The sequence below is a fragment of the Eleutherodactylus coqui genome, chromosome 2, assembly GCF_035609145.1.
Source record: "Eleutherodactylus coqui strain aEleCoq1 chromosome 2, aEleCoq1.hap1, whole genome shotgun sequence".
NCBI lineage: Eukaryota > Metazoa > Chordata > Amphibia > Anura > Eleutherodactylidae > Eleutherodactylus > Eleutherodactylus coqui.
Window position 1 is genome coordinate 318311790 of NC_089838.1, and position 20810 is coordinate 318332599.

The following is a 20810-nucleotide window of genomic DNA, read 5'->3' on the forward strand; positions in this document are numbered from 1 at the left end:
AGCCCCACACAGTCAACATCAGCGGGCAGCTTTACAAGGTGTCCAGGTGATCCCTTGGCCAGCACGATCACCAGATCGTGGAGAATCTGTGGGACAGAATTGGATCGCTCCCCCACATCCTCACAATGAAGGTGACCTGTGGACTACGGTCAATACCACATAGCCAGCACCACCAAGGACTGTATGCCCGCACTCACCGAATCCATGCCAGCTTGCATTAATGACTGTATTGCCCCACTACTTACTGATCACCTTAGTTATTGGGCCGCAGGAGATGTGGGATTGTTTGAAATCAAAGTCTATTGTTCTGAACTTAATATCCTATCAGTGTGTGGAGTTTTGTCCCATTTTGAGCATTTTATCTGTGAGGTTGTATTTCACATTCTTATCCAGTAAGAATATACGTTTTTCACATGTTATGGGACATTTAATTAAAAAATATGTCAAAGACCACAACTTTTGTCTGTGGGATCTTATCAAAGTCAACCATATAACTGCAAATCTGTACGCTGACCTTTGGCTATTGGAAGGACTCATAGGGATGTTTCATCACAGTACACAATAAGGCTAACCTCACACGGGCGAGCGCGATATGGGACTGTGAATCCCGTCCCCATATTGCGCTTCCCACCATGTAAAATCCTTGAGGATGCGAGGCATTTCATGTGAAAACAGCCTCACATCACTTGGGGGATGCAGGGATCCTCCAGTGCGCCGCGGCTGTCTCAGCAGAGGATCGCCGAGTTCTCCCATTGCTTTCAATGGGGCTCCGCTGTTTCCGCCAGCCCCATTGAAAACAATGGGGCTGCGATGACAGATCACGCAGAAGATAGGACATGCCGCAATTTGTTTCCTGCACATCATTGCGGTGCTATGCGGGAAAACATCGCTCATGCGTATGACCCCATTCAAAAGAATGGGGTACATATTTGTGCGAGATTTGTGCATCTCGCGGCAATATTCTCGCCCGTGTGAGGCCGGCCGGCATTCACACATTATTGTGCTTGTAAAATTGCAATGTTCATTGCAAGTACATTGCAATTTGCAAGAAAAGCACATTGCTGAACATGCTATTTTAACGTGCGTTTCTCGTGTATTTTCAATAGGAAAGATAAAAAATCATATCGCACTTGTATGAAACTCACAATTGGAAACAATGGGTGAGATCTCTGCAGACTCACAGAAAAACAGAAAAGTCACAGCATCGCTGTAAAAAGGGGAGGGGGCATCACACATGTAAATAGAGCCATGGAAAACAATGGCGTCTATTGTAGTGCCAGTTTTGTGCGTCTCGTGATGTGAATGCACCCTTAGGTTCAGTGAAGGTGATCTATTGATAGTGGGTCATTTCTGGATACATTGGTGGTAAGGTTATAGACAGGGACTTATATGGTAGTATGAAATAACCTGCTGGTCTTACCACATGCTGAGGCAGATTGTCCAGGTCCTGAAAAGGGGTCTCCAAGTTGTTTGTATCCATGTCAAATACTACAACCTCCTCCAGCGCTTCAGTATTCACTCGCTGTAGAGGAAGGAAGAAATAATAAGCAGTTCATTAAATATATATTTTAGAGCTTGATGCACGAAGAAACTACTTACCTCCATTAAACTGCTGTGAACTCCAATCAGGAAAGGTATGGGGGCGCTGAGAAGGAATGCAGATATGGGGTTAGATTAGGCTAGTGGAGTAGAAATGTCTGGCAATACAGACTGGCCGAGTACTCGATGGCCGACTGACCCGCAGTAATCCAGCAGATGAGGTGGTAGTGTCGGAATGTAGATATGCTGCCAGTACATGGGATACAGGAGGCCCGCAGAGGCATGGACACAGGCCGTCAGCTGCCAGAGGAGACACAGCAAGTACATATAAGGCTCCAACTTTATACACAACCTTATGTGCCGCTACAATCTACACAATCTTGTTCCTAAGAGTGATGTCTTTTACCGTGCCCCCCACTGTTGGATGGGTACATAAGTGCTAATTCTCTGCCTCCTCCCGTCTTCTTGTTCTGGGCCACTTCTGACCCCGTTTTCTCCCACGGCCCTGAGGCCTGCTCCCACTCCTTATATCTGGGTTGACTTTTTGCTTTCTTTCCTGGCTCTAATTTTGGCCCTGATCCATTTCCTAATTCTTGTTGCTGATTTCAGTAGCTGAATCTGACTCCTGCCTCAGTCTCTTGCGCCAATCATTAGCTGCCACCAGTCGGGTACAACTGGCAACAGACAATATAAATGCTTCATCAAATTAGCTTTTGATATAATTGAGAGTATTGTTGGCTCAAGGCTGAATCTGTATTTCTATATCTGACTTTACCCAGAAGTGGGTGACAATGAGCACAGATGTAAAAAAAGAAAAAATAGATAAATGCGTTTAAAAGAAGGAAATTAATTGGGCCATGTTCACACGGGTTGGATTGTCTGTGTGGATTTTCCAAATGGAAAATCCACAGTATTTGCAGCATCAGCAACGTGGATGAGATTTTCAATATACTGTCCAAATGCTGCAGAAACAATCCACAATTAATCAGTGCAGAGATTGACCCGAGGTGTGGAATTTAAATCAACAGCGTGACAAATTTAGCAGAAAACGTATGAATTTCTCCCATATACTTCAATGGAGAGGCTGAAATCCATAACAAATCAGCAGCAGTAGGTGTGGATTTCCACAGCAGATTTTCCTCATGAAATATACAGAAAATACAGAAATAAGTTGCAGCAAAATACGCCATAGTCCTGGATTTGTAAAGTAGATTTTACTAACAGAAGTACTGCATATTTTCCACACAGAACATCTGCCGTGTGAGAAGATAAAAGTAAATCCCCAGGGGGCTACGGGGTGCTACGGGGGGGGGGGGGCTACAGGGTGCTACGGGGGCCTATAGGGTGCTACAGAGGGGCTATAGGGTGCTACGGGAGGCTACAAGGTTCTACAGGGGCTACACAGTGCTACAGGGGGCTATAGGATGCTACAGGGGGCTATAGGATGCTACAGGGGGCTACACGGGACTCCAGGGTGCTACAGGGGGCTACAAGGTTCTACAGGGTGCTACATGGGGCTACAGGGGGCTATAGGGTGCTACATGGTACCCTCTTAGGAGTTTGATGCTCACCGTACTGAGTTTGCTGGAGGTTATGAGGACCCGTCTCTCACACAACAAGCTGGCGTAGAGCTGCAGCATCGTGTCCACTTGTACAGCCACCAGGAACTCCGTGAGGTTCCTCTGAGGAAGTAAAGGACATGAGGGAGAAGGGAAGGTCCAAGATTTAGTCGTAAGCACAAGATATGTCAAGTCTGGCCATGTAGGATACACTCTGCTATACCAACAGACTAAATGTTATTCTTCTCAGTAAAAAACTAATCTTGTAGATATGATGCCATTTAATGGTTAAAAAAGAGATGACGTCACAGCGAGCTTTCAAAACAGAAACCCAAGCAGTCTGGAAAGCTCACAGGAAAAACATTGTTTCTTTCTGTCTCATTCTTTCTGTTAGCCATTAAAATTTATCCTAACTACAAGATTTCTTTATTTCTCTGAGGCCCAATGTCCACGGGCAAAATAGAATTAATAAGGTGTTCTGTACTCGTGATCCGCGCCCATAGGGAATCACTGGACACCCGCAGGTAAGTAAATAGCTGTGGATGTCATTTTTCCCTGGCGTGCGGATCGCACATGCAGGAAAGCACCCACAGCATGCTCCATTTCGTGTGGTTTTCCCACACGTACGGCTCCCGCGGCTTTCATTGGAGCCTATGGAAGAAGTCCGGTCCCGCGGTACAGCACAAATACAGCTGCTGGTGTGCCGTGGGACTGGAAGGCTTCCATAGGCTTCAATGGAAGCAGGAGTTCAAAAAAGACCAAAAAACGCTGCCGCAGTGCCGAGCACATCCGCCAGCCCAAAGAAAGAAGATCCGGCCACGACGCAGGGGAGACCTGCAGCGTCCTGACAGGTAAGTATAATGTATTTTCTTGGCTTCCTGTCTGCGGGGCAGGAGGGACCCACTGCAGGATTCTGCACAGGGAATCCGTCTGCGCCCAAATTTCCCCGTGGACATGAGGCCTTAGGCTGGGTTTAAACCCATTCAGCGCAGGTTTTGAAGCTCCCCTTCCGCTGCGGAATTTCCATGCGATACCACTGCGGAAATTCCGCAAGATATCCACCCCGAGTGAACCCAGCCTTAGGCTGCTTTCACATCTGCGTCGGGGGCTCCATTCAAGGGGGAAGCAGGAAAGGGGAATCTCCTGGCCGATCAGGTCCGTTTAATAACAGAACCAAACTATGCCGAATGGACCCCATTGAGTACAGTAGGGTCATTTTGGCTTCTGCTCAGCTACCTGGCATTTTACCGGTAGAAAAAGTGCTGAATGTAGCGCTATTTTTTCAGATATTTTGGCCTGATCTGCGATAACTCAGAGCAGTAACATCTTGTTTTACCAACTAACATAGAACTAATCTCTTGGAATAGTGACATATGTTACAAGATGCTAGAACTGGGTAATTAGCTTTACTTGTATTGATATATTATATTAATACAAGTAGTTTTAGTTGCTGTCCCAACATATTGCTCTTGTGCGCTCATACAGGAGTTATTCAGTGAATGGAGTGGCCATGAAATTCTCTTCCGACCGCTTCCGTTCAGTGCAAACATGCAGTTGTTCACAGAATGAATGACTCCTGTTCACACTGAGCGACAAGTCACTTGCTAGTCAGTTTCATTCCAGTGAGCTGAAACAAGGTGACTAGCAACTACTGAGAGGTTTTTCACTCAGTGCCCTGTTGGTGGCCTTGTGTACACAGGACGACCATCGTCGAAAATTACTGTTTCAAGCGATTATTGGGGCAATAACTCGTACCTTAAGACAAAGGAGAACAGAGAGAAGCTGGTGGTGTACACGAGAACACAATAGAGAAGTAACTCACGTTTTCTGGTATTGACGGAAGTTTTGTAGGTTCCGGAACAACAAAATATGAAAACTGTGAATAGAAAAATAAGCGCACTGTGAGGCCTCTAAGGACTAGAAAACAGTGCATAGCTAACAGATATTTACTCTGAATGACTATTTGTGTTTCTCATCTCCTATCTATCTATCTATCTATCTATCTATCTATCTATCTATCTATCTATCTATCTATCTATCTATCTATCTATCTATCTAATTTAGCTATAGATTCAAGTCCACTGCCAGAGACAGCATGATGGCCGCCATTCTTTCCACTGTGTTTGAAGAGCATTATCTTTAGATAAAAGCAGACCAATTGGGAGCTAGGAGGTGACAGGGGCATTCCTCCATGGAAGCCCAGTCAAACCCCTAGCTTCCGGTGGTGACAAGATACAATAATACCAGCTGAGCATTATATAACTAACAGTTACTTTACGAGTCTTTATTCATGTCCATGACTTACTGAGAATTGCACAGAATGACCGGATCTCAATGGGGAGATCTGCCCTTCTCTCAGGACAGACATAAAAGGCGATTCCCATAACAAGAGCAAAGTGGGAACCCCTTGAGGTGTTAGTTTACTTCTCCATGCCATCCTTGTAACAGGACATTTCTTGCAGTGCAAAACACACTTGAGACCTTCTGCTAAAGAAGACTTGCAGAGGCCGTACCACCTAGTATTGGGCAACCTGATTTGGGCCTCCTTCCTTCATAGGCCTCATGCTACAGTAAGTAAGCCTTTGTCTTCATGTGAACAACATTCCGATTCTGTCTGATGATGGGAACGATATTTTATAGCAACAATCATTCCCACTTTTGGAAATATTTTTATGCACATTACAGTTCCTAACGTTGGACGGGACAGATATTCCCGGTCTTTGGATAATAAGCATATCAGGATCCCCTCTAATAGAGAACTTACCATTTCCATGTTCAGGGATTGGTTGACCTCAGGTACGGGGTGGTCATACAGAGTCTTCAGGAGGTCAGTTACCTCACTGACCTGTGGATGAGGCAGCATAGTATGAGAGGACAGCAGTGGTGGGGCTGTGGACCAGAAGACATGTAGAGATATACCGTACCTGATCCTTCACTAAATGTTCAGCGATATTATTGAGAAGTTTGTAGAACAGTTCAAACCATGGCAGACAGCTGGGAGGAGAGGCAATGGTTAATATGGGATGAAGGAGAGTAAGCTTCCTCTGGCTCTGTTCACATCATGTTTGAGCCTTCCGTCTGTTATATATGTCTGACAAAAGCCTCTTAAAAAAACATATTGATGGGTGCCATGTAATGCTTCATTTCCGTACATTGAATCTTACATATCATGAGTCACACCCATTGATATAGACAACCAGCATAGCAGCAAACCACCAAACCGAGCCACCATTCATCCTCTGGAGCCCTCAGTCCAACTACCTGTTGCCATGATGGGTTGATGGACATCCCTCATCTCTCCCTAGTGAATGGGATGAAATGCCCGTCCTAAAAATTGCCACGCAAAACTTTTTCCCATATAACCCCACACTAACTCCTGATGAAGTCTACTTTCTTGTAGTCCCGCCCCCCACCCCACCATGCTACACTTGTTCTACTCCCACTCTTCACCATATAGCCCTGCTGCACACAGTGCATGCTACACATCATATCCTGAAGCCCCTCAGTTATACATATAGAAACCTATTGGCTGTCTTTCTCCACTAGTGGCACAACTACGTCACTCACCTGAGGATACAAGTGCAAGTTTTTGCATTTACAGACAGGCGACAAAACCCAAAGCGCTGGTAGCCTTGAAGATCAGTCAGTGTAAAACTGAAGTGCTGGACGGAGGAGTTCTGCCATCTGAATCAAACGGATGAGGTTGTTAAAGGTCATCAGAGGAAAGTTTAGTGAAAGCCTATCGGCATGGCTGGCCTTAGCAATGTGTAACCCATGCAGTTACGCAGGGTGCCAGCTACCAGTTTGTAGGAGGGTAGCAGGTGGAGGTAGGCTGGGGGTGATTGCCTCCCTTATGTCCGACCAGTCAGATCTTTCACTATGTGTCGCCTCTTGCTGTGGAGCTACATGAATCATCCTCCTCCTGGCTCTGTCTCCTTCCCTTTGATGTTTTGAGGCACCATTGTCAGCCCACCAGCACCCCTGCAACACAATCACTTTGTTCTGCTGCAGTATTTCTTTATGAGCTTGGTTCTGGCACTGGGTTTATGTAATGAGCTTGCTTCTAATATTGTATCTATGTACTGGGGTAATTTGAAGCTGTATGAATGGTATGAACTCGGCTCTGGTGCTGTATTTATGTTATGAATTTAATTCTGGAGCTGTAGTTATATTATGAGCTTGGTTCTGGTACAGTATTTATTTACGGTACTCTTCTGGTGTGACTATGCTGCTTTCTGCACAAGCAGAATACAGGAGGCTGTAATATATATTGTTTTTCTCTTATGATAGGGTGGTGGTTAGAGATGAGCGAGTATACTCGCTAAGGCACATTACTCGAGCGAGTAGTGCCTTAGCCGAGGATCTCCCCGCTCGTCTCTAAAGATTCGGGGGCGGGGAGCGGGTGACAGGTGAGTTGCGGCCGGTAGCAGGGGGGAGAGAGGGAGAGAGAGATCTCCTCTCCGTTCCTCCCTGCTCTCCCCCGCCGCTCCCCACCCCCTGCCGGCCCCCAAATTTTTAGAGATGAGCGGGGAGATACTCGGCTAAGGCACTACTCGCTTGAGTAATGTGCCTTAGCGAGTATACTCGCTCATCTCTAGTGGTGGTGCAAAAAAAAAAAAAATCACACAGGGTACAATCTAACCAAGGCTGGCACTGCCTGTAGGTGGCAAGGAAAATATTTACCTCTCGACATCGAAGGGGAAGCAGAACTTTGTCAGAGTCATTACAGAGTCCTAGGATATGATAGAGATATGAAGAGATGATGAGACAGTAAGAAGGTGTATATTTCTTAAAGGTACAGTAACCTGTCTGACGTAGGGCCTCTTTATTCTGGTGCTGTCCTACTTTTTAATTTTGCGACAACAAACACGAATTAATCTGGATAGAAATCAGATTGACTGTGTTTTTATAAAGGCCCATTTTGTCATTGACTTCAAGCTATATAGTGTGCAAATAGTGTATGAATAAATGCTATCACAGCGCCACCTAGTAGAGGGTAGCCTCTCTTTAACCCTTTTCAATGCACTGTCTGACGTCTTCCTACATTCTGATTGAAGCTTGTACAGCTCCAATGTCAGAAGACGTCCAACAGGGTATTCTTACCGTCTATTGCCAGACACTCCGCTGTCGGAGCCTCTCTGGTGCGCACACACACTGGCTTTAGCCAGCAGATGGCACAGTTGTATAACAGCAAAAAGAGAAAGCCTTTTAGGAAACCCTGAATCCAAAATTGGATTGAAAAGGGTTAAGTCAATGTCTGACCTTGCAACATTACTAAGGCCGGCTTCTCACTGGCGTAAGTGCATTAACGCCGCATATTTGTGCAAGGAGTACTGCAGTACTGCGTATTTTACTGTACTTTATGTGCGAGCGAAAAAAACAAAACAAAACATGCAACCATGCTCTCATTATAGAATGGGAGAGTTGAAAGGGACCTCCATGATTATCGGGTCCAACCCCCTGCTCAGTGCAGGATCACTAAATCATCCCAGACAGATGTCTGTCCAGCCATTGAAGGAGAACTCACCACCTACCGTGGTAACCTGTTCTACTCATTCATCACCCTCACTGTCTGATATCTAATCTGTGTCTTCTCTCTTTCAGTTTCATCCCATTGCTTCTAGTCTTTCCTTGTACAGATGAGAATAGGGCTGATCCCTCTGCACTGTGACAGTCCTTCAGATATTTGTAGACAGCTATTAAGTCTCCTCTCAGCCTTCTTTTTTGCAAGTTAAACATTTCCAGATCCTTTAACCGTTCCTCATAGGGCATGATTTGCAGACCGCTCACCATCTCCAGTTTGTCTATGTCTTTTTTAAAGTGGGGTGCTCAGAACTGGACACAGTATTCCGGATGAGGTCTGACTAAGGAAGAGTAGAGGGGGATAATGACCTCACGTTATCTAGACTCTATGCTTCTCTTAATACATCCCAGAATTATGTTTGCCTTTTTGGCTGCTGCATCACATTGTTGACTCATGTTCAGTCTATGATCTATTCGTATACCCAAGTCTTTTTCACATGTGCTGCTGCTTAGCCCAATCCCTCCCATTCATTGAAATGGGCAATTAGTGTAATTAGTTCAATATGTGCTTTTTCTCTGTGCAAATACGCAGGAAAATAGAGCATGCTGCGTATTTTTCTGCACTAACCAAATGCATATGAAAAATACACTTATGTGAACAAACCCATTGAAATCATAAAATGCTGTACAAATAAACCCGTGTGACACAGGCCTAGAGATATAAGTTAAACCACAGTCTTCTCCAGAAAACTCAGCTTTTGCTTATATCCTTAGGCCGCCTGCACACGGGCAGGTTGGACGCCACATGCGGGATTCCCACAGTGGAGTTTGACCTCTCTCCATCGTCTTTTCCTCTGCTACGAATGTGCTGATCGGAGCACTGGCGCACATGCACAGTACAGAGGACGCTGCGCTGTAGCTATGGCGATGATGCGGCTGCCGTGACCATTCTGCAGTCGATTTCTGCTCGGGGCAGGAAAGCGCAAATTCTGATAGCATGGCATGGGCTGGATTTGCTGCAGAATCCAGAGGCGAAATCCCGCTCCGGATTTCGCAATTCAAATTTGCACGTGTGCAGGAGGCGTGAGGGTGTTCATGCCTCGCTAATTTTGCCATGGATTTTGGTGCCGATCTGCAGTAGATTTCACGCTTTCAATTTAATTTATATTGAAGGGGTAAAATCTGATGCAAATCTGCAAGAAAATCCGCAGCATATCAGCTATGTGTGACGCACCCTTTGCCATGTTGCAAGGCCTGTTCCCTCTCACTTTCCAATAGGTAGCACTGTGGGGGTACTTTTCCACCCCTATTTATTTGTGTGGCCTACATAAGACTCCATATGCTAACTTGACAATGTCCACAAGGAGAAAGCTTTTCCGTAGACCCAAGCCATACAGTGAAAAGAAAAGGCTCAAGCTACTTAGAAAGCTACTTATCTTGTGATAGGGGATAACTTGCAATTGTGGTACAACCCTCTAACTCCATTTACAGTCACTAGTAGCGTACAGCACATCACTCCACTGTGACATATATTGCACTATAATTAATATATCTTTTTTACCTGGTCATCCAGATGTTCGGGGAATTGTCTTTTTAGCTCTGGACCTGAAATAGTAACAGATTGAAGGGAACAGGTCTTCCTCCGCAGCACAACACAATCTACATTATTCTTGTTTCACATATGGTTACAAAGGGTGTTTTTATGAGTCTGTGATATAATGGTATTGATAAAGTATCAACCAATTGTCCATCAGCTGCCGCTCAGGATAAGGGGAAAGTTGAGTTGAAATCCCCCTACACTTATCTCCACAGCTTAGTGTCCCGTTTCCCTACAGGCAGACGTAGAGTTAGGCAGGCTCACGTGGCTGTAAGCGTAACACACTGTGGGAAACAGCATTTCTACCAGTCTGTAACCCTGTGTACTGCCGCTTATGACAGCAGAATTGTACTGCGCATGAACGTATATATCACGCATATACACGGCAAAATAAAACATATTGCGTTCTTTTTTGCGCTCGCATATTACACAATTCTCACACGCTAATATTTCCCTGAAAATAAGACCTACCCAAAAATAAGCCCTCGCCTAATTTTCGGGGAGGCTTAAAATATAAGCCCTACCCTGAAAATAAGGTCTAGTTACACTACTTAAAAAAAAAAACACATTACATTTAAAAAAAATACATTACCTAGCAGGCTTGGTTTAGGTCCGCTGCTTTCTAGAGGTTTGGCACAGTTCCTGCACTCCTTGGGCCGTTCATACAACATCACTTTCTGGTTCGGGATTTATAAATCCCACCTCCAGAAAGCGATACCTGTGATTTGTTTTTCGACCACTGCTCAACCAATCAATGCAGCAGTGGATGAACCAATGCGATGCCTGGGATTGGTTTAACCATCGCTGCATTTATTGGCAGAGCAGCAGTAGAAGAACCAATCAATGCAGTGCTGGATAAACCAATCACATCCATCGCATTTGTTCATCCACTGTTGCATTGATTGGCTGAGCAACGGTCGAAAAACAAATCACAGGCATCGCTTCCTGGAAGTGGGGTTGATGAATCCCGTAACCAGGAAGTGATGTTGTATGAGCCTTATAAGACAGGGTCTTATTCTCGGGAAAACACGGTACATAAGGTAATGTAATCGATTGCCTACAAGTTACCACGTATCACACAGGCATACAGAGCCTGTGTAATGCGCGGTAAACATGCTGTCATGTGAGCACGGCCTTAAAGAGATTTTCTCGCTGTAAACTATTGGCAGCTTATCATCAGGCTAGACCATCAATACTAAATTGGTGGGGTCTGCTACCTGGGATCCCCGCTGATCCGCTGTTCACCAGGCACTTGCGCACTAAGCTGATTTCTACTTTCCCGCTGCAGTGACCCAGATTGGTATTACAGGCAAAGTCCCATTCATTTCAGTGCCTGCAATACCAAGCCTGGCCCCTGTAATAGGAATGGCACTGTCCGCTTCCTGCAGAAATCAGCTCTGTGCACCAGCACACTGACCCAGCGAACAGCTGACCAGCGGAGTTACCAGGTGGTGACCCCCACCAATCTACTATTGATGGTCTATTCTAATGATAGGCCATGGGTAGTTTACAATTAGACAACCCCTTGGGGCATCTTACTGCTGATAGATTTACACAGCTCCCTTGCTATATAACTGTATGTAAGGAGCTGCCCATCCTACGTATGAATGGATCCCCTCACCCTCTGGCCCTGTACTAGCTGCTAGAGCTGTAGTTATGCCCATGTAGAGGATAGGCTTAGATACACAGCTCAGAAGATAGTATCACCAGTGATAGGCTTAGATACAGCACTCAGTAGACAGTATCACACTGGTAGGTTTAGACCAGCAGCATTACCCTGTAGTGTAGACAGTCACGTGCAGGCTCAAAGTAAAGTACACTGTGGCACAGGAGGAGAGATAGTTCCTCTTTCTCAATCTGTGCTTAAATTATTTATGTGTCAGAAACCTCCCACATGAAGCAGGAAGACGGAGTAATAATGTCATTACATAGAAAGGCCACAACGCCCACACTGTAGGAGAAAGCACCTTCTCTAATAACCTGGTAGAAGACAAGTCCGCCATGTCTACCCTGTCCAACTATTACCCCAAGTAGTGCAGCAGGAACACGAAATGTAACCACCAAGTGTGATGTCACCCATTCATCGCTCTTCAAGTGTGGTAGTAACATTACCCAGCTGACCATAATAGCAGCAGTCATAGTAACATAGCATGCAAGGCTGAAAAAAGACAAATGTCCATCCAGTTCAGCCTATTTACACCCCTCACCCCTTGTTGATCCACAGGAAGTCAAAAAAACAATGAGGCAAGAGGCCAATTTACCCCATTTGGAGGGGAAAAAATTCCTTCCCGACTCCATAATGGCAGTCAGAATAATCCCTGGATCAACATTTGATAGTTGCTACCTGACTGTGAGACCCGGATCAACAACCCCGTTATTTATTTAATGTCTATATCCTGCAATGTCGTAGACCTCAAAAAAGACATCTAGTCCCCTCTTATTCCTGTTATCTTCATCAGGGGGGTAAGTATAGTGCCAAATGTATAATACGGAAAGGCAATTTCAAGAATTCCCGGTGACAGAGAATTCTTCTAGTCACTGACACACCATAGAACATATGAAAGTTACGATACTAAAAGGCAATTTCCAATCTCAACGTCACAGAAGAATTTCGGAGTACAAATTTATAACCATCTTTGACACGATCATGGACTGAACCCAGGAGGGGGCTTTTTACATCAGCGGAGAATATGGACAATCCCATTTTGCTCTACTGGCTAACAAAGCTCTTTAGTTAAAATATCATAATACACACTCTAGCTGCTGCAGAATCTCTTTTTGAAGGGGAATAGAGAATTTCATGTCAGTAACTGATTGACACAAAGGCCCAAGACTTCTGCTATTTTCAAAGAGGTTCTGTAGCAGCTGCAGTGTGTATTATATTGCTGCGGCAGAATGTCCGTTGATAAAACCAAGGGCATCACATCGATCCTGTGTCACATGCACAGGAGAAAAAAAATACTTTACATATCACAAGGCGGCTTCTTAATTCTGTCTGACCTTCATCCCGAGATGTCGGGTGCAACACTTCAAAGAACCCTTCAAATATTCTTTCTGGATTCTCTCTGCAAAACAAAATCATGGCAGTATAAGTATCTGATCCGAATCAGTCAAAGACAAAAATAAGAGAAGACCAATACAAAAAATGTAGAGATGTGAATAATAGATGGACCAAAAGTAATACTAGAAGAGCCCAATAGGGGGCGATCCATTGTAGACAGTGACAGCTGCAGCAGACATGACAGATGGTGGGCAACATGGATGGAATGGAAGTTAGATGGAGATTATAAAATAAAGGAATGATGTGATTGGTTGCCATTGGATTTTGTAAATAACTGTTTTAGCCAGTGTTGTACTTTACTGCACAGGTGTGAGCAGAGGCATACATCACAGAGATGGGGCCCCATAGTAATAATGCAGATGGGCCCCTATTATGGCATCCAGTTTAGCATCCCAGACCAGGGGCGTAACTATAGAGGGTGCAGGGGATGCGGTTGCACCCGGGCCCTGGAGCCTTAGGGGGCCCATAAGGCCTCTCTTCTCCATATAGGGAGCCCAGTACTATGAGTAAAGCATTATAGTTGGGGGCCCTGTTACAGGTTTTGCATTGGGGCCCAGAAGCTTCAAGTTATGTCTCTGTGCAGCATGGTTTAGGTATGGGTACGGGTACAGATACAGATAGAGGGGGGGCCCCAGCTCACCTTTTGCATCAGGGCCCCTGAGCCTTTACTCACACTCCTGTCCCAGACAATAGGGCCCAGTGTTTGTTTCTTGCTCCAGGCCCTATAAAATTACCCTTGTGCAAATTCTCCATTTCCTTGCTTGCTAACAATGCAGTTATGTGGTGGAAGGTTCTGTAATCACATCTGGGACCCCTCTCTCCAAGGGCCCGGGAACAGACGCTTGGTCTGCCTCGATGGTACGTATGCCCTTGGGTCTCTGAGGCTACATTGTCATGAGCATTGCACACAGCTCTATACCTCCTGCTCATGGGGATTAGTGTTGCTCATCTTGAAATCGCCCCGATTTTAGCAGAATTGAATCAGGTAAGTCCGACCTGATTTGTAGCGAAATGCACAGGAAAAGTCAAATTTCCAAAAATGCCTGTTACAGAGGTCTGCGTGCAGCCAATCAGTAGCCAGGGCACCTTGATGATGTCACCAAATGTGTCTGTCATCTTGCATACGGGCATTGGACGCTTGCATCACATGAACCAGCAATTTATAACATAGGCACAGTGTAACCAGCAGCTGAGCACAGGACAGAGAAGCTGCATCACGTTTATATGCCTGTATAACATGTGGCCTGTTGTTAGAGACAGATATTCTACAGAGGATATATTGTTGCTGGGTGTGAAAGCTTGTATACCAGCAGAAAATGTAAACAGGGTTCTATGGAAGGGAGCAAAGAAAGAAGCTGCATCACGTTTATATGTCTATAGGAAACATGGTCTGTCTATCGGGAGAGGGTATCTTTTTGCTCCTTTTACCGTACATGGCAGCAAAGTAGACAAACTACGCTTTGGGATAGGGAATATTGCAGTTTACAGTTTGTGGCCTCAGACGTCGTGGGGTGAGGGGAATTCAATTGCACTGCGCCAAAGAGGGACAGAGCACAAATATACAAGTTGTACTGTGTGGTCTTCTGTTCTCACATATCTGGCCGATCAGGGTTTGTGGCTTATTTAGTAGACGGTGGTTTATTAGCTAACATAAAATAAAAAGCCCAAACAGGGAAACAGCAAATACACACAGTGCATGTCAGCGGCTTCTGATGTTGTTCAAAGTCACATGACATCATTGAATGGCTGTGATTGGTTAACCCACCACCGTCTTTCATTGGCTGACGCGGCGCTGAGTTAACCAATCAGAGCATTAACTTGCTGGAGGCGGGGCATTTAAGTGCCGCATCCAGAAACCAATGCTCTATCGGCGTGGAGGAGGATGCGACAGCCTGCAGCAGTACCACAGATTATCGCGGAACGCCGGCAGTAGGTGAGTATTGATTTTTTTTTTAACTTGTAGTTAGTTTCCCCATTGAAATGCATTGGAATGCAATAATGGCGTTTCAATGCATTCCAAGGGGGAAAAGGGCTTTGACATACAAGTTTTTTGACTTAAGAGCTCCGTAATGGAACCGATTAAACTCGTGTGTCAAGGCGCCACTGTATTTATATTCTTGCACATAGGGGGACAGTATTATAGTAGTTATATTCTTGTACATAGGAGACAGCATTATAGTAGTTATATTCTTGCACATAGGAGGCAGTATTATAGTACTTATATTCTTGTACATAGGAGCAGTATTATAGTACTTATATTCTTGTACATAGGAGCAGTATTATAGTACTTATATTCTTGTACATAGGGGGCAGTATTATAGTAGTTATATTCTTGCACATAGGAGGCAGTATTATAGTACTTATATTCTTGTACATAGGAGCAGTATTATAGTACTTATATTCTTGTACATAGGGGGCAGTATTATAGTAGTTATATTCTTGCACATAGGAGGCAGTATTATAGTACTTATATTCTTGTACATAGGGGGCAGTATTATAGTAGTTATATTCTTGTACATACGGGGGCAGTATTATAGTAGTTATATTCTTGTGCATAGTGGACAGTATTATAGTAGTTATATTCTTGTGCATAGGGGGCATTATTATAGTAGTTATATTCTTGTACATAGGAGGCAGTATTATAGTAGTTATATTCTTGTACATAGGGGGCAGTATTATAGTAGTTATATTCTTGTACATAGGAGGCAGGATTATATTAGTTATATTCTTGTACATAGGAGCAGTATTATAGTAGTTATATTCTTGTACATAGGGGCAGTATTATAGTAGTTATATTCTTGTACATAGGGGGCAGTATTATAGTAGTTATATTCTTGTACATAGGGGGCAGTATTATAGTAGTTAGATTCTTGTACATAGGGGCAGTATTATAGTAGTTATATTCTTGTACATAGGAGGCAGTATTATAGTAGTTATATTCTTGTACATAGGAGCAGTATTATAGTAGTTATATTCTTGTACATAGGAGGCAGTATTATATTAGTTATATTCTTGTACATAGGGGGCAGTATTATAGTAGTTATATTCTTGTACATAGGAGGCAGTATTATAGTAGTTATATTCTTGTACATAGGAGCAGTATTACAGTAGTTATATTCTTGTACATAGCAGGCAGTATTATAGTAGTTATATTCTTGTACATAGGGGCAGTATTATAGTAGTTATATTCTTGTACATAGGGGCAGTATTATAGTAGGTATATTCTTGTACATAGGAGGCAGTATTATAGTAGTTATATTCTTGTACATAGGAGGCAGTATTATAGTAGTTATATTCTTGTACATAGGAGGCAGTATTATAGTAGTTATATTCTTGTACATAGGAGGCAGTATTATAGTAGTTATATTCTTCTACATAGGAGGCAGTATTATAGTAGTTATATTCTTGTACATAGGAGGCAGTATTATAGTAGTTATATTCTTCTACATAGGAGGCAGTATTATAGTAGTTATATTCTTGTACATAGGAGGCAGTATTATAGTAGTTACATTCTTGTACATAGGAGGCAGTATTATAGTAGTTATATTCTTGTACATAGGAGGCAGTATTATAGTAGTTATATTCTTGTACATAGGAGGCAGTATTATAGTAGTTATATTCTTGTACATAGGAGGCAGTATTATAGTAGTTATATTCTTGTACATAGGAGGCAGTATTATATTAGTTATATTCTTGTACTTAGGAGGCAGTATTATAGTAGTTATATTCTTGTACATAGGGGGCAGTATTATAGTAGTTATATTCTTGTACATAGGGGGCAGTATTATAGTAGTTATATTCTTGTACATAGGAGGCAGTATTATATTAGTTATATTCTTGTACTTAGAAGGCAGTATTATAGTAGTTATATTCTTCTACATAGGGGGCGTTATTATAGTAGTTATTATACATAGGGTGCAGTATTATAGTAGTTATATCCTTGCACATATTCTTCCCAAGGCAGAGAGTATTCTATGATATGGATGGACAGTTACTGTACACGGGCAAGATATCATTGCGAGATCCGCGGCGATAAATCGCACGTGTAGGAGACCTTGTAGTGCTCCCACCTTCTCCCCTGTGGCGTAATATCACTAGCGATATTCCATCCTGGCCGTGGACAGGCAGCCTAAAGAACCAGTGGGTAGGTTGCAATCAATCGACTATCCGCTGTTTTGTTTGCAGTACAGGTTAAAAAGTGACAGAAAGGAATCTGACAGTTTACTTTTTTATGTGACTTTTACCAATATGTGAAGAAGTATTTTTTCTGGCATCTGCATTCTCTTTAGCAATCTGTCAGTACACGTCGTCACAAACAGTCAGCTCCATACCGTAATATACTGCACCAATCCTACACAGTGTGACCAATAACACGCATCGGTGAGCCAGACCGTCCCTTTTTTGGATCAGGATATAATTTTACCTAATTGTCCTGTTCCTGGGTCGTCGTCCTCTTCTTAAACGTATTATTCAGCCATTTCTTCTAACTGTCTCAGTGCAGTTCCTCAAAAGCATTGATGTATAAATCTGATATTAGCGACACCATGTTAGATACAGAATGTACTGAAGTGACGGACAGGACGGTTCATAGACGGCTCCCTGCTCTCTAGGCCACTTCCAGATGAACTTATTTTACCTTCGTATTCGTGTTTTATGGACCGTAATATGAAGCTAATGTAAAACTATGTATCTGTTCACACGGCTATATTTTCATGGCCGTCCTTCAAAAACACAGGATGACCTATTTTTATCGGATTTTTGCCTCGGATCAGTATATAACCAATGACAGCAAAAACGGAGGAAATACTGATGGCATACGGCTGTAATGTCATCTATAACGTCCATATTACGGATCCATATTACAGACGTGTTATAATACGTTCATCTAAAACTCGCCTTACGCCGGCTTCACGCGCGTTTTATGCATGCGCTGTACGTGTGTGTGATACGTGGTACTTTACAGACAATCGAATACATTGCCTTACGCAGTTTCGCTCACATTTGCGTGTAGGAATGGTGCACTACATGAGCGCAAAAAAGAACACAGCACATTCTATTTTGCCGCATATTACACGCAAGAGAACCAAAATTCTCTCAATGGGCGCGTAATCAACGCCGTCACGAACGAAAATATAAAACAAAAAACCTTAGGAACGCTGCGCATGATAAAGTGCGTGAGATACTCCATCAAGTGCGATACAATATCGCTGCCATACGTGGCGAAATGACGGGTCTCTGCCGGCTTAACAACCCTGTGTAACTCATATACATACATGTGAGCCCGGCCTTAGAGAGACATCTCTGATGAGGCTGCCTGAGAATTGCTGTAGGTATTGGCACAGGAAAATTCCAATAATCCGGCATCCTTCTGACTGCCGAATTGTTGGATGATCAGAAATTCTCAATGATCACAGATTGACACCTGTAGGTGATGCCAGGAATGTTGTGATTGATACCAGGGGGGATTTGTGCGGCTCTGGAAGAGCTGACTATTAGGTTAAATGCGGTTAATCTAAAAGGGGCCGTTTTTGATCCATGACAGATTATTGGGATTATTGAGGGTAAATTCTGCTCCAGCTGTTTAGAATCATAGAATTCACGGTCAGTAAAACTTATACTGTTTATGCAAATTTAAACCAATCTTTAGGCTTCTTTGGAGACAGATGTGGACGAAAGAGGAAGAGGATGATTTACTAGACATGGACTGAATTACAGATATGTTATCAGCTTCTTACTTAATGCGGGACCCCATGGTGGTTGTGCGCTGGCAACTCTCGTCTTCTGACTCTCACAGCTTCATGACCACCACAGCTTGGTCTTCGATGGTCCTTGACGCTCATCACAAAGTGGCAGGCCTTCCAGACTGTATTGTTGCCAGGGCTTCTAACGACTCATTAGACCCCTCCCGTCTCGGACTTGAGGTTCTGTCAGGAGGTCCAGGTTTGCACTTCTCGAGGAGGTCGGAGAGTCTGTGATGGTGAGCTCAGCTTGCCAGATTTCCTGTGTGGTTTGTAGAGGAAGTTGTCTTGTATGACAAGTAATTTTCAATCTATGAACATTTTTTAGCTGCACGTACCTACATTTCATACTGACGGAAATGTTAGGTCTCATGCAGAAGCAAATCTATATATCTGTACGTCCATACCTGACCAAGTGGCGTGCACCAGAGCCCCGGATCAGCTGTTTCTAGAGTCACTGTAATATAGCGTATACCGTATATGTGTCAAATAAGACTCCTCACCCTATTTCTCAACAATATCTATATGATCTTCCTCTGTGACATGCCATAACCACCAGCCACAGTTACTTCTTAGCTCACATGGCACCATATAGCACAGCACTGTGCTGGAAGGATTCATTTTGTAACCTTGTACTTGGCTAAAAATTTGAAAGGGGTTCTCTATGAGTATAGAAATATATAAAAATGTCTAGTGCTTTAATTTCTATAACTAATGTTATGGTAATGCTCATTCTTCCTTGCTGTGTAAGGGGCTATCCACAAGGTTATCACAGCCTCTATGATGTCACCAGCCCAAAGTCATGTCCTAGCCATAGGGGATAGTGGAGGACTTTTGAGCCTGCCCCCATTCACAGGTCCTACAGTCACTAGGAAGTGTGCAAGGGCTAGAGTTCAAAGAGAGCTAGAGTGTGATGGCTAGAGAGCGGTGCTTGTGTGCAGATGGCCTGAGGGTGTAGGCTCGAGAAGAGAAGGTGCTGCCAGGACTTAAGGATATTGTGAGAGACTTTCCTGAGTGGTAGGGGAGCGGAGGATCTGGAAGGAGAGACATCGGGAGCCCCCTGAATCCACTGGGGCCCTTAAGGAAATAATGAAGCTACAATCTACAGAGAGGGAGATGCTGATGCTCCCTTTATAAGGTCCACGTGCTTCGGCTTGTGTGATCGGGAACTGGTTAAGGGAATACCAGAACAGAGATGCTTGTACTCTTCAGCGACAATCTGTAAGTGAGATCGTCTCCAACCCGGATTATAAGGGTGCACACTACCGTGTTTTCCCCCCAAAGAAGACCCTGTCTCATATTAATTTTTGCCATAAAAGAGGCACTAGGTCTTATTTTCGGGGGGTGTCTTATCATACTTACCTAGCAGGCTCAGGCCAGGTCCCTCCCGCTGCTCTCCATAGGAAGAGCTCCTCCAGGAAGCGATGGCTGTGATTTCTTCTTTGACTGCTGCTCAGCCAATCAATACAGCGCTGTAATTGGTTCATCCAGTGCTGTATTGATTGGCTGAGCAGTGGTGGAAGAACCAACAAAACAGCCATTGTGTTGCCAAGGCGGGATTTATGAATTGGCTGAGCCGCGGCCAATCACAGCCATCGCATTGTTTCATCCAGCGCTGCATTGATTGGTTATTCAACTGCTGCTCAGCCAATCACAGCCATCGCTTCCTGGAGGTGGGGTTTATGAATCCCATTAGCAGGAAGTGATGTTGTACGAGCAGCTGAGGACTGGGGAAACAGTGCCGAACCACACTGAACCTGTAGAGAGCAGCAGGAGGGAGCTGGACAGAGCCT

The 20810-nt window shown here is 44.0% G+C and overlaps 1 protein-coding gene across 2 annotated transcripts in view; it reads right to left on the reverse strand.

Annotated features, from left to right (window-relative positions):
- The window catches only part of DENND1C (DENN domain containing 1C), a 60496-nt gene that overhangs the window by 25822 nt on the left and 13864 nt on the right, over window positions 1-20810 (reverse strand). The window contains exons 1-13 of one of the 2 annotated variants that reach the window (XM_066593738.1): window positions 19425-19450; window positions 19015-19279; window positions 13219-13283; window positions 10183-10226; window positions 7782-7831; window positions 6666-6782; window positions 6023-6092; window positions 5863-5943; window positions 4921-4974; window positions 3111-3221; window positions 1739-1839; window positions 1600-1645; window positions 1421-1522 (exon numbers count right to left, since the gene is read on the reverse strand). In XM_066593738.1, the coding sequence (XP_066449835.1) occupies window positions 1421-1522; window positions 1600-1645; window positions 1739-1839; window positions 3111-3221; window positions 4921-4974; window positions 5863-5943; window positions 6023-6092; window positions 6666-6782; window positions 7782-7831; window positions 10183-10226; window positions 13219-13283; window positions 19015-19031 (858 nt within the window). In that variant the 5' untranslated portion in view covers window positions 19032-19279; window positions 19425-19450. Of the gene's footprint in view, window positions 1-1420; window positions 1523-1599; window positions 1646-1738; window positions 1840-3110; window positions 3222-4920; window positions 4975-5862; window positions 5944-6022; window positions 6093-6665; window positions 6783-7781; window positions 7832-10182; window positions 10227-13218; window positions 13284-19014; window positions 19280-19424; window positions 19451-20810 lie in introns of those variants that run through there. The other variant, XM_066593739.1, reaches the window with a different exon arrangement.